Genomic DNA, 26,852 nt, shown 5'->3' on the forward strand with positions numbered 1-26,852 from the left:
TAATGATGGGCGGATATTCCGACGAGGATATTACAAAGGTGAAATTCAGGAAATAATATATTGTAATATGCTAATTAGCTTGATTGTTGATTACAGTAATTGCATCTTGAAGCAATTGAGACAAAGCTACAGTAATCCTCGCGTATCGCGGTTAATTGGTTCCAGACATGACTGTGATGAGTGAATTCCTGCGAAGTAGGATTCCTTTTTTGTACATGGAATATTTTAGTAGTTACAGCATAGAAAGCCTGTTTACGACCTTCTGAATACGTTTTTTCACATTATTAGAGCCCTCTAGACTTGAAATAGCACCCCTATAGCCACCTCTACACTCGTATTACCCAATGTAGTAGAAATAATAAGAGTAAAAAAGCCATTTAAGACATATAGATAAGACTCGTGCTCGTGTGTGTTGCTATAACTGTGTTCCTTAGGGAAGCTGAGGTGGACGGACAGGAAGTGACATCAAGGGCTCAGAGTTGAGTTTTTGCTTGGTGTGGGTTACGGCCGCAACAGTAGCCCGTGTTTTTATTAAGGATTTTTATTAAATATTAAAAATATTAATAAAATATATTTTAAAAATGTAATAAAGTGAAGCTGCAAAATTTTAATCGGAATGTGGCGAGGGACGACTGTACTTGGCTTCAACCAAAGCTGATTCTGTCTCAACTAGTTTGCAGTCTTCAGCGCAACTTGACATCAGCTATGGAAATTTCAGCTGCATTCACGTAAATCCCCACGTTGCCATCTCCTCTTGTCAGCATTATTCTGAAACAGGAGTTCAGAACATCCAGAGAGAGATTCCTAACATATAAAAAACAGCAATTCATTAATCTATTGTTAATTTTCCTCATAAATTTAGTCAAATCCTCATCACTAATATGCCCCCTATTTCAAATCCTCTAATTTGAATACAATCACATAAATACAAGAGTTTGAATAACACTTTCTTCTTTTCGCCTGTCCAAATTTTCTTGAAATTGCTTTGTTTCTTCTAAAATCATCCTCAAGGTTTTAACATACTCCAAAAAATTTGCAAATGTGTATTCTGGCAAAAATGTACATATTTTAATGTTGGACAGAACTTAATATTTCAAATTACCACTAATTTGTATACTTGTGTGATAGTTGTTATAAATGTTAGAATTGTACTTAAAATATATTAAATAATTAATGGTTTTATCATGGCAACAGTGTGACCATGTAACAGATTTAAATCTCCTCCATTATTTAGGATGGGGAAAAATGTTAACAAATCTGTGGTCCAATCCCTTCCCAGGTCAGAGCCCTATCCCAGGTTGTGTTCTGCCTTACAGGTTCCACTGTACTGTACTAGCATATGCGTGGACTTAGCCAAAGTAAGGCGTCAAAACCACTTGCTGTTTGCTTGTCTCACAAGGCCAGCACATACACAGCACTCCGTGTTTGACATGCCACAGTTTCCTGCTTGGTATTTGGCATCACCTCCACTGGTTTGGGTCCACAAAGCCCTAAAGCCCAGTGAAAATAAAACGACTAAAGGCAAAGACCAAATAGAGTAAGAGGTAAAGAAAAACCTGCCATTATTGGACTGACATTAACTCTTTGGAGACATTGCCCGCGGCTGTGTGCCCATTGTGTGGCTGCAATACCATGGTCTTGTCCAACCGCCGCCAAAACAGATCATCTGTGTACACGGGTGTCTGTTTCGCTCCATCCTGGTGGGATGTGTATATTCTTGGAAATGCTTAGTCCTGTTCCTGCTCGTGTGCATTACACCGAGTGCCACTCAGAGGCCGCAGGGAGCACGCGACAATCTACAGGAAAACTCAATCCTGTTAGCGTGGAACAGCAATGAATTAGATCCGCTCTGCATCCAGCTGCTGCATCTGTGTAACGACACGCTGCATGTCACATGAATGCCACTGAATGGTGAGGAGAAAGCTGCTACAGCAACCACACAATAAACCCTGAAAGAAAAACGTTGTCTACGCTGCTGGGGGAATAGACAATAGTTGATTAGGCCTGTGCAGCTCAGGGAAGTTGTTGTGTACAGCTTGTATTGTAGTATATATTTGCTGACCTCTGAAAATGACTCAAGACACACTCGCTATGCACCTTCCATCTGCTTGAGGATGCCCCACAGGTGCTCAATTGGGTGCAGGCCTGGACACATACTTGACCACGCTATCATCTTTGGCATCCTCTGCAAGACACTTGTCATCTTGGAGGTGTATTTGGGCTCGTTATGTTGGAAAACTGCGGTGTGTCCCAGTTTTCCAAGGCAGGGGATCACGCTTTGCTTCACAATGTCACATTACAGTCATCACAGATTTGATTCCAATTGCGTTATTAATTTAAGATATTTTTAATGACACTCTTATTTTGTTTGCATAATTAGACAAATGTGACAAACGGCGCTCTTATTTTCAAGCGCGGATGTGTGTTGAGCATGGCAATTGACGGTTGAGAGCTGGGTGCAAGAATAAACGTGCGTCTCGTCTTTTTTTCACTCAGAACCTGCATGTTAAGTAGTGTTTGTGATGAGATTCCGCCACAATTGAGCTTTTTTTTTTTCTTCTTCTGGGTGGCGCGAGTCGAGTGGCAACCAGCTCTGAGGTGCATTACCGCACCTACCATGTTGGAGTGTGGCCCAGTGACGGATCGCAGTTGAGAGTTGACTGCTGCTGATACGACTGTCTGAGCACCTTTTTATAAATAAAAAGACCCTGTGAGCAAGGCTAATTCTCAATCGTACAGTTTGTATAGTCAGGAAACAGAAGAACCGAAACAACTTCAGCCATGCTTTCTTGTATTATTTCTGCAGCGAAGAATGGCTTCTTGCGCATACTCACAAGCCACGCCACCCTAAGTAAGCTTTTTGTTGTTGTCATAAATGTGACAAGACTAGAATATCTTGCAGCTTGATATAACGATTTCAGTACATTTAGTTCTGTTATTATTACCGCTGAATATTGAGGAAATGTCCGACGCTTTGTTTCATAATGCCTTTGAAAGTGTGCATCTCCATCACAGCTATCTTTTCCTGCCATATTAAGCATGAGTTTCGTGGTTGTTGGAGGGAGAAGGAATGCAAATGTTTCAGTGCATCCGTCTTTCGACTACCGATTTTCACTATCCACTTTTCTTTTAGGAGCGAACTTGGAACATGCCATTTTCTTACAATCGAGTCTCCGACAGCTGACGAAGTGTCGACATGCGAACTGCTCCAAAAATGAAAGTGAAACTAAAAAGTCCAACTGTGTTTGACGCAGTAACAGGTGTATTGTGTATTGTCGGCATGGAGACAAGTCCCGGTATGAAGTACGTGTGCTGACCCAAACAAAATACATAGTGAAGGAACAACAGCATTTGTACTATACTACAAATGCTTGCTGAATTGTGTGAGATGTGATCCGCTGCTTGAAAAGTCTTGCAAGGGAAAACGTGCTGATCCAAATGATGTACGTCCTTCTTTTGTGGTGCTCTTTGAGGGAAAACTGGGTCACATTTGAGAGCTTAATCCCATTTTCCACATTGGGACAAACAGGCCTTTCGCAAACCTCACAGAGTACACCCTCCCTACTTCCCATGTATACTAAGGCTACTACAACTGGCTTTTGTGCACCCTGTCACCTTTATCACCCACCTTCCCCCTCGCGTTCACCTCCCTGGCGTGCATTCCTCTACTCTCGTTTGTGTAAGAAAGAATGTAAAGGAGGAGAGGAGGAACAGAGGCCTGGAAAGGTGGCAAGAAGGCTGGGGGATAAAACCCAGGCTGATGGCTATCTTGGCTTGGCCTCTTTCAAGAGAGAGTGGGAAGGCTATAATGTGGCAGCTTTGATTGATTAGCGTCATAATCTCCTTCGGTGTGCTCTGCCGCAACACATCGTTTCACACACCAGTGCTCTGTACTTCTTAAAAAATACTGACCACCATTTTTTGTGGACCACATTGTGTCAGTATTTCTAGAAATTATTCATGTGAAACTGTCAGGTCAGTTTTGACATGGAATTATAGAGGAGTGCCATTAATCTGCCAGACAATCTGTTATTCACATCACATATTGCAAACATGTGCTGGGTAGCTACTCACATATATGATGTTTAGCAGGCTCCTTTTAGCTGTGACTAAAAGACACGTATTTGACCCAGTAGACCCTTAAAAAAGCACTGGGTGAGTAATGGATACACTGAGCTAATAATAGTAGATAATGTGTTACAAATGCTGAAGGTGTTTAAGTTTAAGGTCCCACAATAGTGTATTTGTGTATTCGCCTAGCTGACTGACGGATAGTTTGCCGAGCTCCAGGCTTTACTTTAAGATGCGTAGTGAAGCCTGCTTTGATACAAAGCTGTCCTACATGAAGTGGTCGGGGTATACACAGGGCGGGCTCATCTAGCTAGGGGCAGGTCAGAGGTGGTATTATGCCCATGGCGTCATAAAAACCCAGAGTGCCTCTTCTGTCAAAAGTGGAGCAAACAAGCCAAATAAAAGACGTTAAAATAGGTCTTTGGACAGTCATCGAAAAACATAAAAAAATTTTTAACTTAAACTATGAACAAACATGTTTGGCGTTATACTGCTAATCAGAGAGCTATTATTCTAACTGCTACTTCAATGGTGCAAGAGTATGAAAGCAACACATTTTGTGTGTTTAGTGCTTTAGCTAAAATATGCACTGATGATTGTATTTCCTCAAATAGTAGCTAGGGGTGTTTTTATTTACCTGCAGAGAGCAGTTACCACACTAATGCCCATGGATTGATTGGCAGAATAATTATTCAGAAGGTCTACATTGATGCCCAAGTTAAATGCTAGTCATTAATAAATCCACACATCCAAACACGCTGAACAGCCTGTCTGCTCTGAAAGGTGCCTTTCACTATTCTTTGTTTTTGGACCGTGCTGGGGAACTGGTGCTAGTAGCGAGTAGAAGCGCCTTTCTGGTATCTGTCCATTTTCTGCCTGGTTATTTATAAAGCGAGGAAAGCCGCAGCACATTCCGGGTGACCATAGACCTCAGCCATGTGTGTCCCCTTTGTCAGGAGTGGCGGATGCCACAGCAGGAAAATTAGGATCCCAATGCAAGACTAGTGCGACTTCAAAATACAAAAATAAAGTTTAATAACAAAAAGTGTCCAAACAGGTAAAGTACAACAAAGGAAAATCCACTTTGGGTAACAAACAAAAAACACTGACAGCAGAAGGCTGTCAGGGAAAAAACTAGAAGTACAACAGAAAACGCTGAAGGCAAACCGACAGGAAAATACTAACAAGGTACAGAGCAGGTAAGCACAAGCACAGATAGCGGGCCAGAAAGCAGGGTAAGGGTAGTGGAGCCGGACTGAGCGGGAGCAAGGAACAGGAGGTCAGGAAGTCAAGGAGTACAATCTGGCACTGGTAGATTGTTTGGCTGCAGCTTAAGAAGGGAGGAGGTAATGAGCTGCAGGTGTGTGTGATTAGGTCTGGGTCATGTTCAGGGATGTGCTGCAACACAAAAACAGCAGAGGGCAGCAGAGCAGAATGCAGAACATGACAGTATGTCCCCCCCTCATAAGACGCCTCCTGGCGGCTTACCTGGCTTGTTAGGATGGAGACGGTGGAAGTCGCTTATGAGTGACGGATCCAAGATAAGGGAGCGGGAGACCCAAGAACGCTCCTCAGGGCCGTAACCCTCCCAGTCGACCAGGTACTGGAACCCCCTGCCCCTCCTTCGGGAGTCCAAGATGGCCTTCACTGTGTAAGCTGGATGGCCATCGATCAGGCGCGGCGGAGGAGGCGACTCGACCGGGGGGCACAGGTGACTGGAGGACACAGGCTTGAGGCAGGAGACGTGGAATACCGGGTGTACCTTGAGTGCTGGTGGGAGTATGAGTCTGACGGAGGAGGGACTGATGATGGAGTCGATTTTGTAAGGTCCCACAAATCTGGGTGCCAGCTTCCGGCTGGTTCCGGCTAACGGTAAGTCCCTGGATGACAACCAGACTTCCTGGCCGACCTGGTAGACGGGTGCCGGAATTCTGTGGCGGTCGGCCAGGCGTCGATTACGGTCCGCCGTGCGGTTCAGGGCAGCTACTGTCTCCCGCCATACTCTTCGGGCGCGGCGCAGGTGGACTTGGACCGATGGCACCGACACTTCCGCCTCCTGAGACGGAAAAAGAGGAGGCTGGTATCCATTAGCGACTTTGAAGGGTGACATACCTGTGGCCGAGCTGACAAGAGTGTTGTGCGCGTATTCCACCCAGGGGAGGTGGATGGACCAGGATGACGGGTGTCGGTGGCAGACGCAGCGTAAGGCCGCCTCGAGGTCCTGGTTGGCCCGCTCTGTCTGGCCGTTGGTCTGTGGATGGTGACCGGATGATAGGCTCACCGATGCCCCGAGTAACTTGCAGAAGGACTTCCACACCTTGGAAGTGAATTGGGGTCCTCTGTCGGAAACAATATTGAGTGGAATGCCGTGGATGCGGAAAACATGTCTCACCAAGAGTCGAGCTGTGTCCAGTGAAGTAGGTAGTCCAGGTAATGCTATAAAATGTACCATCTTGGAAAACCGGTCAACAATGTTCAGGATTGTGGTGTTTCCTCTGGAAGGAGGTAGTCCGGTGACGAAGTCCATCGCTATATGTGACCAGGGACGGGTCGGGATGGGCAACGGTTGTAACAAGCCCGCCGGAGGTCGATTGGACGACTTATTTCTGGCGCAGACAGAGCAGGCCGCGACGAACTCCTTTACATCCGCCGCCATGGAGGGCCACCAAAACCTCTGCGCTAAAGCCAGCTGAGTTCGTCTGGTTCCTGGGTGACAGGTAACTCTGGATGCATGACCCCATTGCAATACGTCCGATCTTAGTGTCTCTGGGACAAACAATTTGCCAGCCGGACAACCCTCTGGAGGCTCCTCCCCTTCAGTTGCCTCTGACACCTTCTTCTCCACCTCCCACCGAACCGCGCCTAACACCCGGGCCACAGGTATGATGGTCTCCGGCGCTGTTCCCTCCTCCGTGGAACTGAAGACTCTGGAAAGGGCGTCGGGTTTAATATTGCGTGATCCGGGTCTGTAGGTGATGGAAAAATTGAAGCGTGTTAGGAACAGTGACCAACGGGCTTGTCTGGCATTAAGTCTCTGGGCGGTTCTGATGTAGGACAAGTTCTTGTGGTCGGTGATAACTATGAATGGATGAACTGCACCCTCCAGCCAGTGCCGCCACTCCCGCAGCGCGAGAACGATGGCCAACAGCTCCCTGTTGCCCACATCGTAGTTCCCTTCAGCCTGTGTGAGGCGACGCGAGAAGAAGGCGCAAGGATGCAGTTTCTGGTCGACCGGGGACCGCTGGGACAGGACGGCTCCCACTCCCGTATCAGAAGCGTCAACCTCAACAGAAAATTGTAAGTTAGGATCAGGATGTACCAGAACCGGAGCGGATGTAAACAATGTTTTGAGTGTGTTAAACGCAGAATTAGCCTCTGGGGTCCATACAAATGGAATTTTTGGTGATGTAAGCCTAGTCAGAGGTCCTGCCTTGCTGCTGAAATTACGTATGAATCGCCTGTAGAAGTTGGCGAACCCGAGGAACCTCTGCAAGTGCTTCCTTGATTTAGGAGTAGGCCACTCGACCACCGCCTGGATCTTGGCGGGATCGGCACGTAGCTGACCCTTCTCCACAATGTACCCCAGAAATGGCACCGAAGTGGCGTGAAAGTCGCACTTCTCTGCCTTCACATAGAGTCTATTCTCCATTAATCGCTGGAGAACTAGTCGGACATGAGTGATGTGGTCTTGCAGATTCCTGGAAAAGATAAGTATGTCATCTAGATATACAAAACAGAATTGATTTATCATGTCGCTGAGGACGTCATTAATGAGGTTTTGGAACACCGCCGGGGCGTTCGTGAGCCCAAAAGGCATAACCAGATATTCGAAGTGCCCCAGCGGTGTGTTAAACGCGGTCTTCCACTCATCTCCATCCTTAATGCGTACCAGATGGTAGGCGTTGCGGAGGTCTAATTTGGAAAAAATGCGTGCTGAATGTAAGGCGGAAAAGGCAGAATCCATGAGTGGCAAGGAGTAGCTATTGCGGACAGTAATGCTATTGAGCCCCCGGTAGTCGATACAGGGTCGAAGGGATTTGTCCTTTTTGGCGACAAAGAAAAAACCCGCCCCAAGTGGCGAGGAAGAGGGTCGAATAAGACCGGCTGCTAGCGAAGAAGATATATATTCCTTGAGCGCCCTTTGTTCTGGAGTGGAAATGTTATACAATTTAGCGCTCGGAAAGGTGGCGTTAGGCAGTAATTCTATGGCACAGTCGTATGGTCGATGAGGGGGAAGTGTTTGAGCACGGTCCTTGCTGAACACTTGCTTTAAGTCGTGGTATTCGCTAGGAATACCTGTCAGATCTATCTCCTCCTCTGGGGGATTGGAAGAGGGAACATCGGACCTAGCTGAACGGAGACAGTTAGCATGACAAAAGGGGCTCCAACTGGAGACGTGCAACTTGTTCCAATCTATGAGAGGATTGTGAAGCTTAAGCCAGGTTAGCCCCAAAACTAGTGGCGCGGACTGGGAGGGCATGACATAAAAGCGGATGGTTTCGGAGTGGTTACCTGAGAGATGGAGAGTAAGCGGTTCGGTTTGGTGTGTAATGGCCGCCAGGAAGCGTCTATCCAAGGACCAGACCTCTTTACTAGCAGGCAACTTAATCATACTGATATTATTCTTGAGAACAAACGCTGTGTCCAAGAAACAGTCATCAGCGCCCGAGTCAATGAGGGCGGCTATGTCGATGCTACTACCCTTGTTAATGACTACTCCCTGAATTAAAAGTCTCTTGAGGGGGACTTCCTCTGCAGTAGTGACTGAGTTCTGGAGATACTCACAGCTCCCCATGACTGGACTGTCCTCCGGAACAGGTTGGGTGCTCCTGGGTCTTGGCTTCGGCTCCGCTGCTGATCCAGGAGTCGATCCCTGAAGGCGATGGGGTCGGATGGGGCATTGGAGGAGTCGATGCCCCGGATTACCGCAGTAGAGGCACAGGTCCAACTTGCGACGACGTGCTCTTTCCTCGGCGGCGAGGCGTCGTCCTCCGAGTTGCATAGGAACCTCTGGCGGTGCGGCCACAGCGTCCCCGATGCCTGGTTCGGGCGTCTGTCCCTCCGGAGGTGGGAATGGTATCCTTGTCGGGATCGACACCCTGCCGTAGTATCCCTCCTTGGCGTACTCTCTCACCCTTTCCTTCATGCGATTCTCTAATTCAATAGCCAAGTTAATGAGGCCGTTGAGGGAAGTAGTGTTGTCCTTAGCCACTAACTCATCCTTAATGTGTGCGTCGAGTGCCTTGCGAAAAATACTTCGAAGGACGGTATCGGGATACCCGCTCTCTACAGCAAGTACACGGAAGTCAATAGAAAAATCCGCCACTGGGCGTCCTCTCTGCTTCATATCTAATAGCTGACTAGCTGCTTCCATTCCCCGAATGGGGTGATGAAACACACGTCTAATTTCTTCGAGAAACATGGGTAAGGAGGTGCGTATGGCAGGCATAGACGTGCTCGCCACCATAGCCCACGTAGCGGCTCTACTCGAGAGTAAACTCATAATGAACGCTACCTTAGATTGGTCCGATGAGTACGTGGTGGGTTGCTGGTCAAACACGAGGGAACACTGGTGTAAGAACTGGTTGCAGGAGTCCGAGTCTCCAGAGAAGCGAGAAGGATGAGGGATATTTGGCTCATGCGGCTGATTAGGCACAGGTGCGTATGCAGCTGCGCCGTTAGGTGGGTCCAAGGTGTGCGGGGACGTACCGACCTCTGGTGGCGGGTGAGAGGAGGTACTGGCAAGGCGTTGGTTTAGGGCATCCATGCCAGCGGATAGCACGGATATAGCCTCCATGATGCCTTGGAGTGACTTCTCGTGACCACCGACCAGTTGGCCTTGATGCGCCAGGGCCGAGCGGAAGTGCTCCATGTCTGCGGGATCCATCTTGGCCAGATTGTTCTGTCAGGAGTGGCGGATGCCACAGCAGGAAAATTAGGATCCCAATGCAAGACTAGTGCGACTTCAAAATACAAAAATAAAGTTTAATAACAAAAAGTGTCCAAACAGGTAAAGTACAACAAAGGAAAATCCACTTTGGGTAACAAACAAAAAACACTGACAGCAGAAGGCTGTCAGGGAAAAAACTAGAAGTACAACAGAAAACGCTGAAGGCAAACCGACAGGAAAATACTAACAAGGTACAGAGCAGGTAAGCACAAGCACAGATAGCGGGCCAGAAAGCAGGGTAAGGGTAGTGGAGCCGGACTGAGCGGGAGCAAGGAACAGGAGGTCAGGAAGTCAAGGAGTACAATCTGGCACTGGTAGATTGTTTGGCTGCAGCTTAAGAAGGGAGGAGGTAATGAGCTGCAGGTGTGTGTGATTAGGTCTGGGTCATGTTCAGGGATGTGCTGCAACACAAAAACAGCAGAGGGCAGCAGAGCAGAATGCAGAACATGACACCCTTTGTGGAAAGGTCAGAAAACATTTTTGAAAGAAAACCTTTTTTTTTTTTTTTTTTCAGGCTGGTGATTCTCTTTTTTCCCCCAATATGGTGATTTTTACAGAATATCCTCTTCATTTAATTTGCTCGTCTGTTGTTTTACGACTGTTTGTGGTCTTCCGTGACTCACATTAATGGGATGGCCTCCTTCTTTAGCAATGCATTCCACATTTCAATGCATTCCTCATTTTAATGCTATTCCCTACTTTGGAAAGTGCAGATCCTGGAAAATATTAATGATATGGTGCTTTTTTTCTTTTCTTTTTTTTCTTTTCTTTTCTTTTCTTTTCTTCATAAGAACTCAATATGTACTTCATCTCAATAAAGGTCCAAACAGGGCCGTAGCAGGCTAAAAGTATTGGGACCAAAAAACAGCTATGATCTTCAGAGTAGTCCATAATTAGTCATGTAAAAAAGCCACTTTGAACTTTTAGACCAACAACAAAAAACCTGCACAGAACTGCAGAAATAACCAAATAAATGTTATATACATTCTATGTTATCTACTCTGCATCTTTTAGTAACCATGTTTTAATTGTGTTTCTCAGACTTTTAGTTGTCAGATCAATTCAAATTACTTTCTATTAATTTCCAGTTGAACATTTCTAAACTTTCTTATATTGCACCATTTAAAAACAAAGTGGTACTCGCTGACAGCGTGCAGACCCTGTACGCCCCTAATTTGTTAAACCCTAATCGGCTATAAATTGTACACCTTCATAAAAATTCACCTTCTGGATATGCTTGGATTTTGTCATCAAGATTAATGCATGATTCACTGAAAAGTATATGGAAATGAAAAACAATATATATCCCAGAAGGTGTGCATGCGTCTGCCCTGCTATTAAAAGGCTTGAACTTTGACCCCACAATCCTACCCCGTCAATCAACCCTCCACCAACGGTGATACGACCCTGAAAATTGGACACTTATGCGTATTTGCCCCCCTTGTGTGTGTCTTTAACCTCTTCTTTCACTCCGTCAACAGTGTCAAATGTGTTACTATTGTTGCCTGTCAACATAACTTAAGCACTTAAAGATGCTTAAAGGCTGGTTAAAGTGAAGTAACACAAGGTACCCCCAATCTAATTCTGCTTCCTTGATGACATTTGTTTGTGAAGGCCATGGTGCAGCAAGTTGCTTGAAATGCCCAATAAATTACTTTTCATTCATAGTTCTTTATTCACATACTAGGCCTTGTTTTTGGTTCCTCTCCATTTTCCCTCCAACGGCTTGCCTAATGAGAGGTTTGTTAATGCTTTCCAAGTTAACACTTACCAGACACTTTCCTATGTACACCTGCATACTGTAATGAGATCCAATACAAGAGCTGTAGCAGAAGTTATCCTGTTAAGAAAATATCAGTGAAGTTTTCATTTTTACACCTGAAATTAATTACAAATAGTGGTTGAAAAGTGCAGCCTGTTCTGCTTTAGAACAAGATGTTTTATTGTTCCAAATAAGTTTTATCTTGGTCCGGTAAATAGCTGTTGACAATTCTGTGAACTTATTGCAACCTTCGAACGTTATCAGTACATTAAATGTATACATATTGGGTCATATTCAGGTATTATAAATGGTAAAGTAGAGCAAACGCCGTCTTTGGGCCACATTGGTTGTTTGTTGTCACAGCAGATGCTTAAGGAACAACACTTAAAAACACCATTGAAATTCCGACCCTCAACTTCCCATAGTGTGGCCTGTGTCCTGGGAGTGATTCCTAATGAAGTTTAACAGAGTAGAATGATGCTAAACAGACTTCGCACATCTTAAAAGTCAACTGAGGTTTATTCTCACCTGACGGAGCACTTAAGAGTACAGATGTACAGTTCATCCCAAGTCGTCAAAAGGTGGCCAACGGTTCATTTGCTTTTGTAGCTCAGTCTCGCCAAATCTTCATCTTTTTTTTTTTTTTTACTGCTCAGTGTTGTGCAAGGAGGCAGTTTTACAATCAACTTTGTCCCCTTTTATTGCCGCTCTGAAACTGAACGTCTCAATCGAATTTTCCATCGTCTTTGGCTTCTGTCTGCTCCTTTTTCTCTGTATGTACCAACTGAGAAAGTGAGAGGTATTGTTTTCATAACTGTTTTTAAGTACGCAGGCCAAGGGTAGGACTTGCCGAAGAACAAATCTGGAAGTACAGTCGTCACTCGCCACGTTGCAGTTTGAATTTTGCGATTACACTCTTTCATGGCTTTTCAAAAATGATTTACGGCGTGCGTGTGTGCTGTATTCAATAAATATGTAATATAGAACCAAATATTTTGTGTTGTTTTCCTAAATTAAGAATTTTGACGCATAAAAATGTCTAAACTAAACTCAAAATATAAGGCATTCAGAAGGTGCATTTATTCGTTATGCTATGTAGTATTCTACACTGGTCAGTAGGTGTCAGTAATGTTACTCTAATGTTCATTGAGGCACACAAACGTCAGACTTGATTGTCAGAACAACAGGCTGGTTTGAATTATCTCACAACAGGCATGATAATATTAACATAATAATCAGTAAAAAAAACACAGGTTACTGTCGGGCCATAATTCAGATAAAACTCAACTCTGAAGTTTTATTTATTTCTTACATGGCTTATTTTCTCCAATTATAGCTACAATATTGGGTAATACAAGTGTAAAGGTGACTGTAGGGGTGTTATTTCATGTCTAGAGGGCTCTAATAATGTTAAACCACATTTAGAAGGTTGCCAAAGAAACTTCACACATCTTAAAACTCAATAGAGGTTTATTCTCATCTGACGGAGCAAACTGTCAAATCCCGTCTATTCCTTACATCTTACGTCATTCTTTTTATTTTCTAAATGCCCTTACATGCTCAACACATTTGCTGGGGGGTTCGTTTGTGAGTGATACGAGAGAGGTCCAGATGTACGACTTGGCCCTAAACAGGCACCGGGATCATCTCTAGCGGCAACCAAACAGATGTGACTTTTTAATGAGGGTTGACAAGGGGAGGAAAACACGTTAACGGACAGGATGTAAAGTGTTTATGTCACCAAGTCACACAGCTCAGGTAATGAACAGACAAACATACTTGCCCTCAGGAAACAGGAGCCATCGTTCAGGTGTCAACCCTCCATTGTTCCTTCCAGCCCATAGCGGAAAGCAACTAGATATTACATGAAGAGTTGAGGGACATGTGAGAAGACAGGACTATAAATAGTAGGATTGGATGAACATGCTGGTCCTAAAAGAGATCTGTGTTGTTGTTTCATGAGAAAGAGTGTCGCTGTGATTTACGAGGCTCTGAGACAGCTCGGGGAAGAAGGCACAAGCGGACAAAAACAACACAACTGTGACATGCGATCCTACAGCAGGATTGTTGCAGCAACCCACTTTGACAAATCAACACAGCGTTACAAATAGAGAGCAACATGGTTTCATCTCACTGCACATTGCAGACCAGTCACACAATCTTGCTAGTGTTATGCATCACCTTCAGCTTCCTAAGCAAGTCTTGGAGGTGTTTGAGCTCCTTATCATGTTGGAAAACTGCTATGTGGTCCTGTTTCTCAAAGGAAGGGATCATGCTCTACTGTAGAATGTCACAGTGCATGTTGGAATTCATGTTTCCCTCAATAAACCGTATCTCCCCAGTGCCGGCAGCACTCATACAGCCCCAGACAATGATGCTACCAGCACCATACTTGACTGTAGGCATTTATCTTGGTACTCATGTGTGTTGCCAGCTATTTAGACAATAATCGCTATGGGTTAACTCATTTTCACTGGATAGTAAATCTCTACTTCTATACAAGCTATACACTGACTGACGTAATGTATATACAAGTTTATTTTCTATAATATTGTCCCTTTTAGAAGGTACACGCTATAATGAGATACTGTAACTCACATTTGATTTTGCCCAACATCTGCACACGAAAGACAAATACACATTGTGTTTTTATACGGGTGGAGTATAGATATAATGCATAGCTGCTGTGATGAGGTGCAAAACACAGATAACGTGTCTAAAATGTTCTGCCTTTAATTTCCCATAAATATTAATGTATTGTGATGTGATGCAGACTTTGCACAGCAAAGGAGGAGCGGTGGGGCTTTTAAAATCAGGGTCAAACAGAGGCCACAGCAGGGAAGCTTTCTAAACGCCCCCACCCCCTCCTTCCACCAGTGCTCCCAGAAAGTGGGGTATCACAGACCCAGTGATGTGGAGTCTCTTGTGTGTGGAATTAATGCGTGAGCTGTTTGCTGACTGCAGCTAATTGAGCAGCAAAGCGTGCAAATCAAGTCGTGTTGAAAGGCTTCATCTTAATGTGTTTTGTCTGATTATTAATATGTAATGGCTCGGAATTCCTAAAGGCGCCGCTGCGGCACAAACGTAATGAGGCTCTATTAAGGCTTTTATGTCAGGCCATAAGTGCTTTTCTTTTCATTTTTGGAGTTTGCGTGTTATCTTAACTTGGTCGCCTGAGGCCATTCCTCACTGGACTGGATCACTGGATCAGAGACTGTGTTTTGTGAGGGTTATGTTACTGCTGGCATACGATGTGCACAAAAATATGTACCTGGCTTTCCAAGCCACGAGTTGGACCATCAGTATTTTGAAGAGAGTCATGCTGAGGTAAATGATGGAGTGGGTCCAGCTGGTTCAGAGCCAGACCAGGTGTATTTGGCTGGTAGATCCTACAAGTCCCTGCCTGGTGAAATGATGCTGGCGGATGGTGTGATGGTGCAGCATGGTCATGATAGATTGTGTCATCGAGTGATCAAGGCTGACTGGTGGCTTATCTTAGCATTAGCAAGTATTAGTACGCTTGGCATGTGGTGACATGTTTTTCTCCATAGCCAAGGAATAACAATGACACTTTAGAGTGCCACTTGGTAGAGAGCAGGCCTCTGCCAAGACAAAGCAATAAGAATTTGGATAAATACCCACATCTGATTTTTTTCCTAAAAATGCATGCATTATTTACAGAGAAAGTAGAAGCTCACACTTTGTAATTCTTTTTTTCGGTGCAAAAATATCTTAATCACCAACAATTGAGTTTGTGTTCTGTCATGTTTTGTCATAGCAAAACAAATGACATAGCACCACAACTCACATGCACAAATTAATTAATTTTCTTACGTTTGTAGTGCATTTGCCTATAAAATGCCCATAAAAATTTGACTACGCTAGCCATAATATAGTACCGTAAAGCACCGTGTATAAACCGCACCCGTGTATTAACCGCACCCCCATTTTCAGGCTCACGGTGGCGTGAAAAAATGTTTTTAGTTCATAAATGCTTGCCAACTCTTTCATCTCAAATCGACATGCGTAAAGGTACTAAGCAATTTCAAAAAGAAGAATAAAGGAGAAATCTGAACTTCGGCATCTACGTAGATCTTTAATATTATGGCTAAGCACAGATTAGTATAATAATAATAATAATAATAATTTATAATAATAATAAAAATTCAAAATAAAGAAATTTGCAATTTTCAGAGATGTTTTGATATCTTTCACTGCTTCTCTTTTTCTCTTATTATTTTATTGCATTGCTTCAGTGAGAATGTGAATAAACTCCAACGTTGTATTGTATTTTACAACTGCAATGTTTTAATGGAAGCTTAGGTTAGCTTCAGTGTATATAGACATCGTTTCACTGTGTGAAAATACAGACAGCCGTCAGATAAGTTAGTTGCATACACAAGCATTTTCAGCAACTGTACAGCAGAGGGCGCTAAAGTCAAAGCAACTGTCTGACCCACAGACGGCTATTCTAAAATGGTCTTCTCGTCAATTTCTGCGTCTGGTCACAGACCTGTCATCGTGTATAAACCGCACCCTGATTTTTTGCTTCTTACCAGTGGGGGAAAAGAAGTGCGGTTTATACACGGTGCTTTACGATATATTGTATGTACAGTATACAGTACCAGTCAAAAGTTTGGAAGTCATTTCTCATGCGATTGAATGAGAAAGTGTGTCCACTAGGGGAGTCACGAGACACTCGGTTCACGAGACACAAGATTGGGTGAACGAGACGAGATGAGATTGTAGCATTACATTACATTAAAAAAAACGTTCCACACTTCTGCAGTCTGTGTGTATGCTAGCGGCCCCGCCCCCACCCACCGAGACAAAGAGAGACTGCATGATTGGCAAAAGGGCTCACTCCATTCATGCTGTTGTTGTATGGAACAAATGCGCCAAGGTACTGAAACCATTGCACAGACTGAACCCGGCAAAATTATTGAGTTAATTTGGATTTATTGTGTGATTTATTTATTTATTATCGTCCTATGTCTAATGCGCATGAGACCTTTTTTTTTCTGAACGGGAAATCTTGCCACATTTTAATCTAGCAAGCTCTTATGACACGAGATCTTGTGACACTCCAGTATCTACCACCATATCTACTCGTTAAACAACAACAAGGTTGCAATAATACGGTCACCTCAAATTAAAATGTTTTGGGTGACATTTAAAAATCTTTGAGGGGGGTGGGAATGTCACAACTTTATGAAAATTGGAGGGGATCCCATTTTGGACCAATGTTAAGCTCTCAAACACTGATACAGACACAGAATGCGGCTCACTATAAAGCAAACAGTGCTGGAAATTTAGCTTCTTTGAGAAATGTACATTCACACGTTAACATTTGCATTTGCCATTTTCCCCACAGAACTCTAATCTCATTCATTTGTACATCTATTTATAAGTAATAACTTATAAATACATGATAGTAAATACATGTAGTAAAATGTACACCATAAATGTACCAGCCCACATTTTTTTACATGTTTAACGTTCTCCAACAGTGCCACAACTTAATGAATCCATCTGTTCATCGACCATCTTACATTGTCAATATTTAATGGTGTGTACCTATACATTTTGTACTTTAAAATGCGTTTAATAAGTGTGTGAGGCATATTCAGGGATTGTGATTAATCCTGGATTGTGTTGCGAATGAGCAATGGCAGGAGTTTTTCCGTGGGGGGTGGGCGGATATGTGTAAAAAGATTTTATGGGCATCATAGTTGGGAATTTTCACCATTGGCTGGTGAGTCTGGAACAGTAGTACCACAAAAAGCGGGGATCTACTGTAATTGTAATTTGTCATTGTAGCTGTCAGGTCCTAATTTTTTTTGTGCTAAACATACATGCATAAATAATGTGCATTTGCTTTTACCTACATCTTGCTGCCATGTGTCATTCAAATGTTCACCGAAGTTGATGAAACTCTGATCACATGATGCATAGAGCTCAGACCACGCAGCTCAAGGTTTTAATTTTTGTTCTGTGCGCTCAGAGTTTTTTGTAGATTTGCACACACAGGAGGACAAAGCAGAGAGCAAAGGATGCAATTAGGCCTGTCACGACAACAAATTTTGCTGGTCGGTAATTGTGCTACAAATTATCGGCGATAATTGATTTTATATGGAGAACATTTTTTGAGACCATTTTTTTCGTTGTCATGAGAAGTGTAATTCACATCTCAACCACTAGATGGTACTCGCGTATAGTGGACCTGTGTGAGCCACATTAGCTTGTTGCCTGTACGTATGTTGTTTAAAATGTATGCCATGTAACCGTATTGAATGGTTGCATTTCTTTTGCAATGTAGAAAGCGACACTGTTTGTGAGCGCGCACATTTTTGTTTATATTTGCCAACCAAATGCCTGTCGGGACGAAGCACCTCCATCGGTAGTTTTTTGGGGTTTTTTCCCCACTTGAGAAAACTGTCTGTGTCAGTCGTCGGTGTTCATGCGCTGACCTTGTTCATTCTCTTTAAAACGGAAGTATTCTCTCACGGGGGCTGTCAGCTGTGGCATTCGCCTCAGAAACCATCGCTTCTGTGCCTTCATTCATGTTAGCGTATGCTGCCTCGCGAAGCTAACTGTTAACCCTCTGCATCGAGGACGTCATAATTATCGACCTTTTAGCGTTCGATTAATCGATTTGATTATCGTGACAGGCCTAGATGCAAAAAAATAGTGTATGTAAAACATTGTTTATGCTATTTTGTAACTGAAGTGAGAAATAAATGATAGATAAGATAGATTTAACACAATTTTGGGCCAGGGAGGTGTGGAAAGCCCGAGCACCAAACACTCGAAAGCAAAGAATGCACTCCCTGCCATGGTGACCCTTGACCTTGCAGAATGTAGGCCTCAGAGGCAGCCCACGCCTGTAGAGACACAATACAGCAGATATCTATTGAGAGTCCTGCCATTTTTTTCCTACTCCTTTACAACACCCCCCACTCTCCTCGCAACATCCTACAAACTGCCTCCCCCTTGGTCCCTTTTTTATTTTTTTTATTCCACATTCTTTACTCCATACAGAGGCGAAGTTTGGATTTAGGGACTCTATTCAAGGAGGTTGCTTTTGTGCCCGCACACAAGGCTGCGGGCGGGGGAACTCCTCCACCTCCTCTTCCTCCCTTCCTTCATTTTTTTCCCCGTGGTATTCCCCCTAAGCGCTCTGACATTCTGGCACCTGTTTCCCTTCACAAAACCATTAATTTATTACTGAATTATTAACCAAGAGCACACAATGTGTCTGGCACTCTGACACATCCTTACTGAGGGGTGGAGAGGGTTGCCATGGCAACAGGAGTGATGGTAAAGGTGTCGGCAATGAGAAAGGAGAGCGGTGGTGGTGGTGGTGGTGGGGGGGGGGGGTTCATCGAAAAAGCAATTTCGCCAACGTCTCCTGTCTGCGCAGGAGGATCCGCCACTCGGGCGAGGAAGATTACAGGATTAATAAAACACATGAAATAGCAGCGAGGATTTTCTTTTTGAAGATGTGAGGCCTGCTGTGAGCGCTCAGATCATGGCCGTGGTCGAGCGTGGGGGGTGGTCGGGGGCGTCACACGGGCTTTTGTAGAAGATTGCAGCAAGCGAGTGTCCTCTCAAAATGTAGGTGACATTCAGGAAGAGCGAGACAATGAGGTATGTCGTGCGATGAAACACAAAACAAGATGGAGTTGAGGCGTATTAAAAGAGAGGTCAAGGCCTGCGACTGTGCAGCTGTCACAGGCGCTGGAGATGGGCGCACGAGGGGAGGGGAGGAGGGCAGTCGTCAGCACAGATGGAAGTAACACACGTTAGCTCAAGTACGGTGAAGAGGTGGCTGGGAGGGTTTAGGCCTTTGCTTTGTAGCCGTGAAGAGCAGCGACAGCGTTTTTTTGAAGTGGATCCAGTGGCTGAGAGCAGAGCTGCTTTGAGGAATGCGGAGTCGTAGTGGGCCTGCGAGGGAGGGGGGCGGCCCACAGGGAGTTACAGTAGAAGCATGTAGTGACTTATTTTGTGTGTGTGTATTGTGAGGTCATAGATAACTGATGTTAGACCTGAGCAGAGGTTATGATAGACCTTTTATTTTGAAGGCCAAAGTGATAGGAATTATGCAGCCACATTTGGTAACTGCCGGCCAGTCATTTAAAAGACTTGTTGCTAATATTGTGTACTTGTGCCACCATAGCAACAGAGCTCTGACGCTCCTCTCCGGTCATCCATCTCCCAATGCGTGTAACTGTCTCATGATATGTAATTAGTCACGCGTCTACTCTGTAAACAAGTACAATTGTCCCTCGTTTATAGCGGTTAATTGGTTGCAGACACGATAAATAAGTGATAGATGAATTTCCGCAAAATATAGGATTCAATTTTAATAAATGGAAAATTTTTGTAGTTAGAACATAGTAAACCTGTGTATGACTTTCTAAATATGTTTTTTAACATTAGAGCCCTGTTGACATGGAGACAAATAACACCCGCGTAGTCACCTTTACACTCCTGTTCTTTGTTTAAGACACACTGCTCAACTTTTATGCTGCAGGGACTCGAGACAGCCGCTAGCTAGTGAGTTAAGCGGGAGTTGCATCCCGACGTATGCGTTACCACATGCATGGGCTCTGCAATTTTTGGGAAATTTGTTGGCCGTGGCCTGCACGTAGAGGAAGTAGGGTATCTGAGGGGTTGCAAGTGTGTCGTACTTAAGTGCTTGCCGCTTGCTTCATGTAAGGCTGTTTCACTCACTGGGGTCGTACTGTGTGTGGGCATCGTACGAGGCTCGTGAAGCCCACTCACTTTGATTGCAAAATGGGCGTACTGGCTTCCTACGGCTATCGTGACCGGGAGAACCAGAGTGTTGGCCGGGAGAAGCATGCAAGGTTTTCCTGCATGCACGCAGAAAATAATTTGCATCCCAATTTTCATCCTTGAAAGTCCGTGTGGTGACCCAGTGGTTAGCATGTTGGCCATACAGTCAGGAGATCGGGAAGACCTGGATTCGAATCTCCGCTTGGGCATCTCTGTGTGGAGTTTGCATGTTCTCCTTGTGCGTGCTTGGGTTTTCTCCGGGTCCTCCGGTTTCCTCCCAAATTCCAAAAACTTGCATGTTAGGTTAATTGGCGACTCGAAATTTTTCATAAATATGAATGTGAGTGTGAATGATTGTTGCTGTCTATATGTGCCCTGCGATTGGCTGCCGACCAGTCGGCCAAAGTCAGCTAGGATAGGCTCCATCATACCTCCGTGACCTTAGTGAGGATAAGCGGCATAGAAAAAGAATGGATATAAAAATAGGGTACACCGTTGGTTTACATTTACATTTCCGGGTATGTTAAGCCTCTAAATTGCACAACATTTCAAACTGCCAGTTTTGACCATTGTCAATTTCAGTTGAATTTTATTTATATAGTGGCAATTCACAGTAGAAGTTATCTCAAGGGAATTTATACATGGAGCAGGTCACGTCATGCAAGACGGTGCATGCGTGCGTGTGTGCGTTGTTTTTATGTTTAATATTAACAGATGTTCATTTATTTTTCCACGTATGACAAGAATATTAAAATGCTACTTCTGCCTACCCCTTTTGGATATGTGGAACTGCGAATTGAACTATGTGATGTATTCCATTGTAACCATTAATAACATTCCTTGTACAATTAATGAATGTTTTATGATGGATTACCTTCTATATGCTGGAAGGATCAATCAGAAATCCTATAACGCGTAACATTTTTCATGGACTTCTTTAGTCCATGTTGTGACAATAAATCTTTATGGTCCCCATAAAGAAAAATGCCCAAGATAAATAGTTCATTTCTTGAGGGTTCACCAGACAAACAGCCTCTTATCTTCCATCAAATGATCTCGGTCAATATTTGTGTTCCATCGGAAGATTCAAAGCCATCCATCACCTGTTATCGCTCCTTTTAAATTTGGCCTGAAAACACCTCTTTTTTTTTTTTAGGTTATCTTAAATTCCACAACAGATTATTTTTAGTTTATAGATTTTAATTACACAAGTCAGCCCTTACAGATAGCATTGAGCAACTAGCAATGTCACAGCGGGGGTCCATCTTGAGCCTTCTTTGTAGTGACACCGCCATCATAAAACCAGCGTGGGGGTGTCTGGCCAATGCCTCGGGCCCAGACCGGCTCTTCCAAGTGAAATACGCCCGTACGATGAGAGGCAAATTGGCCGTGATGACTGAAGATATTTGTTCTGCTGTAGCTCTGACACTCAACCAGGCAACTTGCCCACATTTCACCTTCAAGTGGCAAGCAAGTGGAAAAGTGAAGCACATGTTTGTAGATTTGAAGGTTGAAGATCGCAGATGACCTCCTGCTGAATGTTACCATAAGGGGCGAGAAGCATGAAAGCAATTTTGGGGCGTGAAATTGAAGTATGGACTTATTGGGAATGTTTTGTTTTACCTCCCTTGAAGGAGAGAAGTGGCACAGATTTGAAATGATTGCATATTTTTGCTTTCTTAGCTTCCAGAAACAACATTTTTCACTCAGGTTTTCTGTGTGTAATCCCACAGTAGCATTATTTGTGGTGCAGCTCTGTGGTCTCCAACCTTTTTGAGCCCGCAGGCCAGCTCGTTCCTGTGAAACATCTGACAAACGTCTATCATCTTGTAGAGTTAGGCAACCTCCTGATGTACACTACTGGTCAAAAGTTTTAGAACACTCAAATTTCTCTGGAGGAAAAATCTACATTTTTAAGTGTTAAGATGGTCTGTCTTTCTTCCATTGTTAATTCCCCTTTTTCTTGCCATTTTTGTAGCAACAAATTACTTTCTCCAGTACAATGATGTTCACGAGGGCATAGGACCACAGTGTGTTCGGAACACTGTTTTTATGCCGACAAAGGAGGTACTATGTAGTCCAGAACTTGGAACACCTGTAGGAATTACTTGCACCAACTTCCAAGGCTTGATCAACCTCCATTTCTGCAAAATAGCTTTAAATTGTTGGCCCTTTTTGTTTAATTCTGAAACACACATTATTTTTCAGTTTTGGTTAACTTTACCTTTTTTTTTTAACCTCTGGCACTTCGCCACTTACCTTTGTACCACTTCAAGCTATTCATTGGACTTGAACGACTTGAATTTCTGCAAAACTGCAAAAATTGGGGTGTTCTAAAACTTTGGACTGCTAGTGTAGTTTGTATTATCGCTACGACTGTTATATTAGACACTATTTAGAGACCTCGGCAATTATTTGCCTTTTGCAGGCCATGCATCTGGCAACTATAGGAGACTCGCCAGTGAATTGAATAGAGGCATTAATTAGAACGTTCACAGTCATTTTTATTCTTGTTTTTAATTCAACTTTTATGTTTTATTTATATATGTTCATATATATATATATATATATATATATATATATATATATATATATATATATACATACATATATATATATACATATACACACACACAGTATACATAAAGCATTATAAACTGTTTGTTTACAGGCATATTTGGTTTTATTTGCCTTTAGAATGTTAGGCTTTCAAGACGTATTTTTGACTAACATTCTAAAGGCAAATAAAACTATTTATCTGTCTATCGGGAGCAGTTGTATTGAATTTGTGTAAGTAAAGTTATGACTTTTGTTATGACTTTTCTTATTTAAGGTTGTATTACGACTTTATGGGGTTATATTGCAATTTTACAGCTTTAAAGTATGGCCCAGAGGTGCTCAGAAATACTTAAAAATGAACTGTAGGTCTGCGAAGCTCCATATTTGGGTCGGATTTCATCACGACTAGCTCGTATTTAAGTGGAAAATATTAAACATTTCCACTAAATCAAACATTTTGGTTCTTTTTTTTTCATCTCATATTTTCCTTTCTACAGATGAAGCTGTGGAACAAGTACAAGGTCACCAGTATCCCGTCCCTGGTGTTCGTGGATACATCCACAGGGAAGGTGGTGTGTCGGAATGGTTTACTGGTGGTTAGAGACGACCCTAAAGGTGACCCACAAACACACACACACCTCCCACTGATTTATGTTTACCCACTAACCTCACCCTTCTGACCCACAACATCATAGGCCTGACCATCAGTCATTAAAACCAAAGAATGTCTCAGTTTAGTGAGAACTTAACAACTAGTAGGAAGGTTGGTTCCATTAAATAATTAAAATCCACAGTTATTAGCACAGTTTAACATTACAAACATAATTGCTCATCATTTTGAACTGCATGAGTATCACAGCATGTCTCCTTACTTTTTATGTCTGTGCTGTCAAATGTAGAGTAATTACGCCAGCACACATGCTCAGTCTGCTAAGAATGAAATAAAAAGCGATTAGTCATGTAAGGGGAGAACTAAAGCGTAATAACAGGACAGAAGTGCACTAGAGCCTTTTTTTTTCCACACAGCATCCCTGTCAAATTTCACAGTCTTGCTAATGAAAGCCAGGACAAGCCTGCGGCGCTATTTGCATGATTCATTAACTGCACTTGCAAAGTACTTGTAGGTCAACAGAACATAAATCTCCAGCTGCATTACTGCCATGATGCACAGATACTTTTTACTATATTACTTTACAAAAAATATGTGCTCTTGTTTTATTGAAAATACTTGTATGATTTAGTCCTGGCAAACAAGTAGCATTTTCACTTCTTATTTTGTTTGGCTCTCGGCAAGCTCACGCACAAACCTCCAATTACCAAAACACTCTCAAAACGAGAGATGCTTAATATCGGCTCTCTTACTGATGTCCGATTTCCGAGATTGTCCAGCTCTTCATTACAGATACCGATATCAACCGATACAGATATAGGCAGCACTTCTTCCCTCAAACTAACGTCATGTAATGAACATATTATGCTTCTTTTACTGTGATACCGCAGGATGCATTTCACAAATAAACACGATACAAATAAGACAAATAATGTTCCCTCGTTACATTGCGGTTCACCTTTCGTGGATTCGTGCAAGTGCAATTTTGCATTTTTTTGAAGAGCGTACGAACACGCATTGTGTTCTGCGTCCTTGTGGTGTATTAGCGCGATCTGTTGGTGCTCTGTTGTATGTGCCTGTTATTGCATTTACTACTGCTACCAGTAGAGGGTGTTGTATACTCATGTGAGAGTTGAACACGTGTGCGGCTCCATCTAGTGTCAGTATGTGTTTACGTGGCTGTACGAGCATATTAGGAACCCATCCATCCATCTTCTGTGCCGCATATCCTCACTAGGGTCGTGGGTATGCTGGAGCCTATCCCAGCTGACTTCGGGAGAGAGGCAGGGTACACCCTGAACTGGTCGCCAGCCAATCGCAGGGCACATATAGACAACTATTCACACTCACACTCACACTATCCCCAACAATAAACGAGGGAACACTGTACTTTAATATGCAATACAAGTAAAGAAAGACGCCTTACTACCCCCTACCGCCAGTAAATGACAGCTTGGAGTTTAATATTGGTTTTCCATAGTTTTCACACCGTTTCCTGTCGTATAATTTTGGTTTTCTGTTTGCCGTGATGTGCAGCACCTTCGCAGCCGCTGGACAGCGCATGCAGCGGTACCTGTTTCTCATTAGTAGTCACTGTCAGCACCGTAATTTCCGATGTATAAGACGCACCGGTGTTGAAGCCACACCCAATAAATTTAGCGAGAAACACAGATTTGTACGTATATAAGCCACACAGGACGACAAGCCGCACATGTCCACGTCATAAAATGGCATATTGTGGCATGCAAGAGTGGTGGTACAATGACGTCAGCCTCCCTCTGGGCTACTCTGGCTCTTTCTGGTGGACAGAGGCAGCATTGCAGTGCCCCCGCAGCAACAACCAATGAAATTCTGAACTATAGGAGATGTCACAAGATTAGAACACAGCCATAGATAAGCCGCAGGGTTCAACATTTAAGTAGTACCGGGTAGTAGAAATTAGGGTAATTAGGTGGAGTTGCATGACGTGCAATGAGCAAAACGTAACACATTACAATCACTGCAAATTGCATATTTGCTATCCGAAGGCAAAACTTGGACATAATTACAGACCTGTGGTGTGTTGCTCTGTGTCATCACTCGCACACTGATATCATTACTGGCAGATACTGTAACAATACGATATGACCAGATATCTCATTTTTATGGTAAGATTGGTCGGCTGATATCGTACTCTGTCCAAAACCCATTTCATCACTGGAATTACAAAATTTCTATCCATTAATAAAACAGAACAAAACTCATCAAAATGAAAGATGAAACTACAGTAAATGCTCAAATCAGATAAATGATACGATTTAATAAATACATAATTAAGTATTACAATTGGTTCTGTTGCTGCTCTGTTGTGCAGTGCACTTGTTGACAATGTGGTGCATTATGTTATGAGTTTTTTTTTCCTGAAATAACTGCTTGTTGTTGTTATTAACAGCCCATATTCTTTGTAGTTTAGGTAAATACATGTCTTTGCTTTACAGTAATGACATTTATGCTAGTTACTTCTTTAATATTGCAAAACCTTCAAGAGTGAAACATGCAGATAAAAGCTGTCAGTACGCAGAAGCGGGGAGGGCTGGAGGAATGATCCGGGACCCCTCTGCTTTTCGATGTGGATGAAAAGGCTGACTTGAGTGGCGATAGACTAGCCTGCAGTATAAAGATGGAGTGGCCATTTACAATCAGGGCAACAATAGCAGGCTGTGCCAGTCATGGTGCAGACATGTCATTCCTGCCTAATGAAGCCCCAGACAACCAGGCTTGTATAAAGACACCATTATGAACCCGCCATACAGCCGGCTTTTATTTAAGATTACACCCCCCCCTCCCTTTTTAACTCGACTCTCTCTAGTCCTCGGGGGTAACAATGAAGACACCGTGAAAAGGAAATGGAAGCGTGAAAGAGAGCAGGAGGGACTTGTGTGTTGGGTGAGAGGAGTGGTTTTCAGTCTTCAACTCATATTTTGCATCTGGTGTGTACTACACAAGCATGTAATTGCAGGCAAAGTGAACATGCCTTTTTCTAACACATACAACATGTTTCTCTGGTTCCTCTTGACTTTGTGTCATAGCTGTTTACAAATGGTTGTTTCCAGGGTCTAATG

At 43.4% G+C, this 26,852-nt stretch overlaps 1 protein-coding gene across 2 annotated transcripts in view; it reads left to right on the forward strand.

Moving 5' to 3' along the window:
- nxn (nucleoredoxin) overlaps positions 1–26,852 on the forward strand; it is a 60,029-nt gene that overhangs the window by 21,059 nt on the left and 12,118 nt on the right. The window contains exons 1-2 of one of the 2 annotated variants that reach the window (XM_054793997.1): positions 19,236–19,433; positions 23,639–23,756. In XM_054793997.1, the coding sequence (XP_054649972.1) occupies positions 23,639–23,756 (118 nt within the window). In that variant the 5' untranslated portion in view covers positions 19,236–19,433. Of the gene's footprint in view, positions 1–19,235; positions 19,434–23,638; positions 23,757–26,852 lie in introns of those variants that run through there. The other variant, XM_054793996.1, reaches the window with a different exon arrangement.

Source organism: Dunckerocampus dactyliophorus, chromosome 12 (genome assembly GCF_027744805.1).
Source record: "Dunckerocampus dactyliophorus isolate RoL2022-P2 chromosome 12, RoL_Ddac_1.1, whole genome shotgun sequence".
NCBI classification, from domain to species: domain Eukaryota; kingdom Metazoa; phylum Chordata; class Actinopteri; order Syngnathiformes; family Syngnathidae; genus Dunckerocampus; species Dunckerocampus dactyliophorus.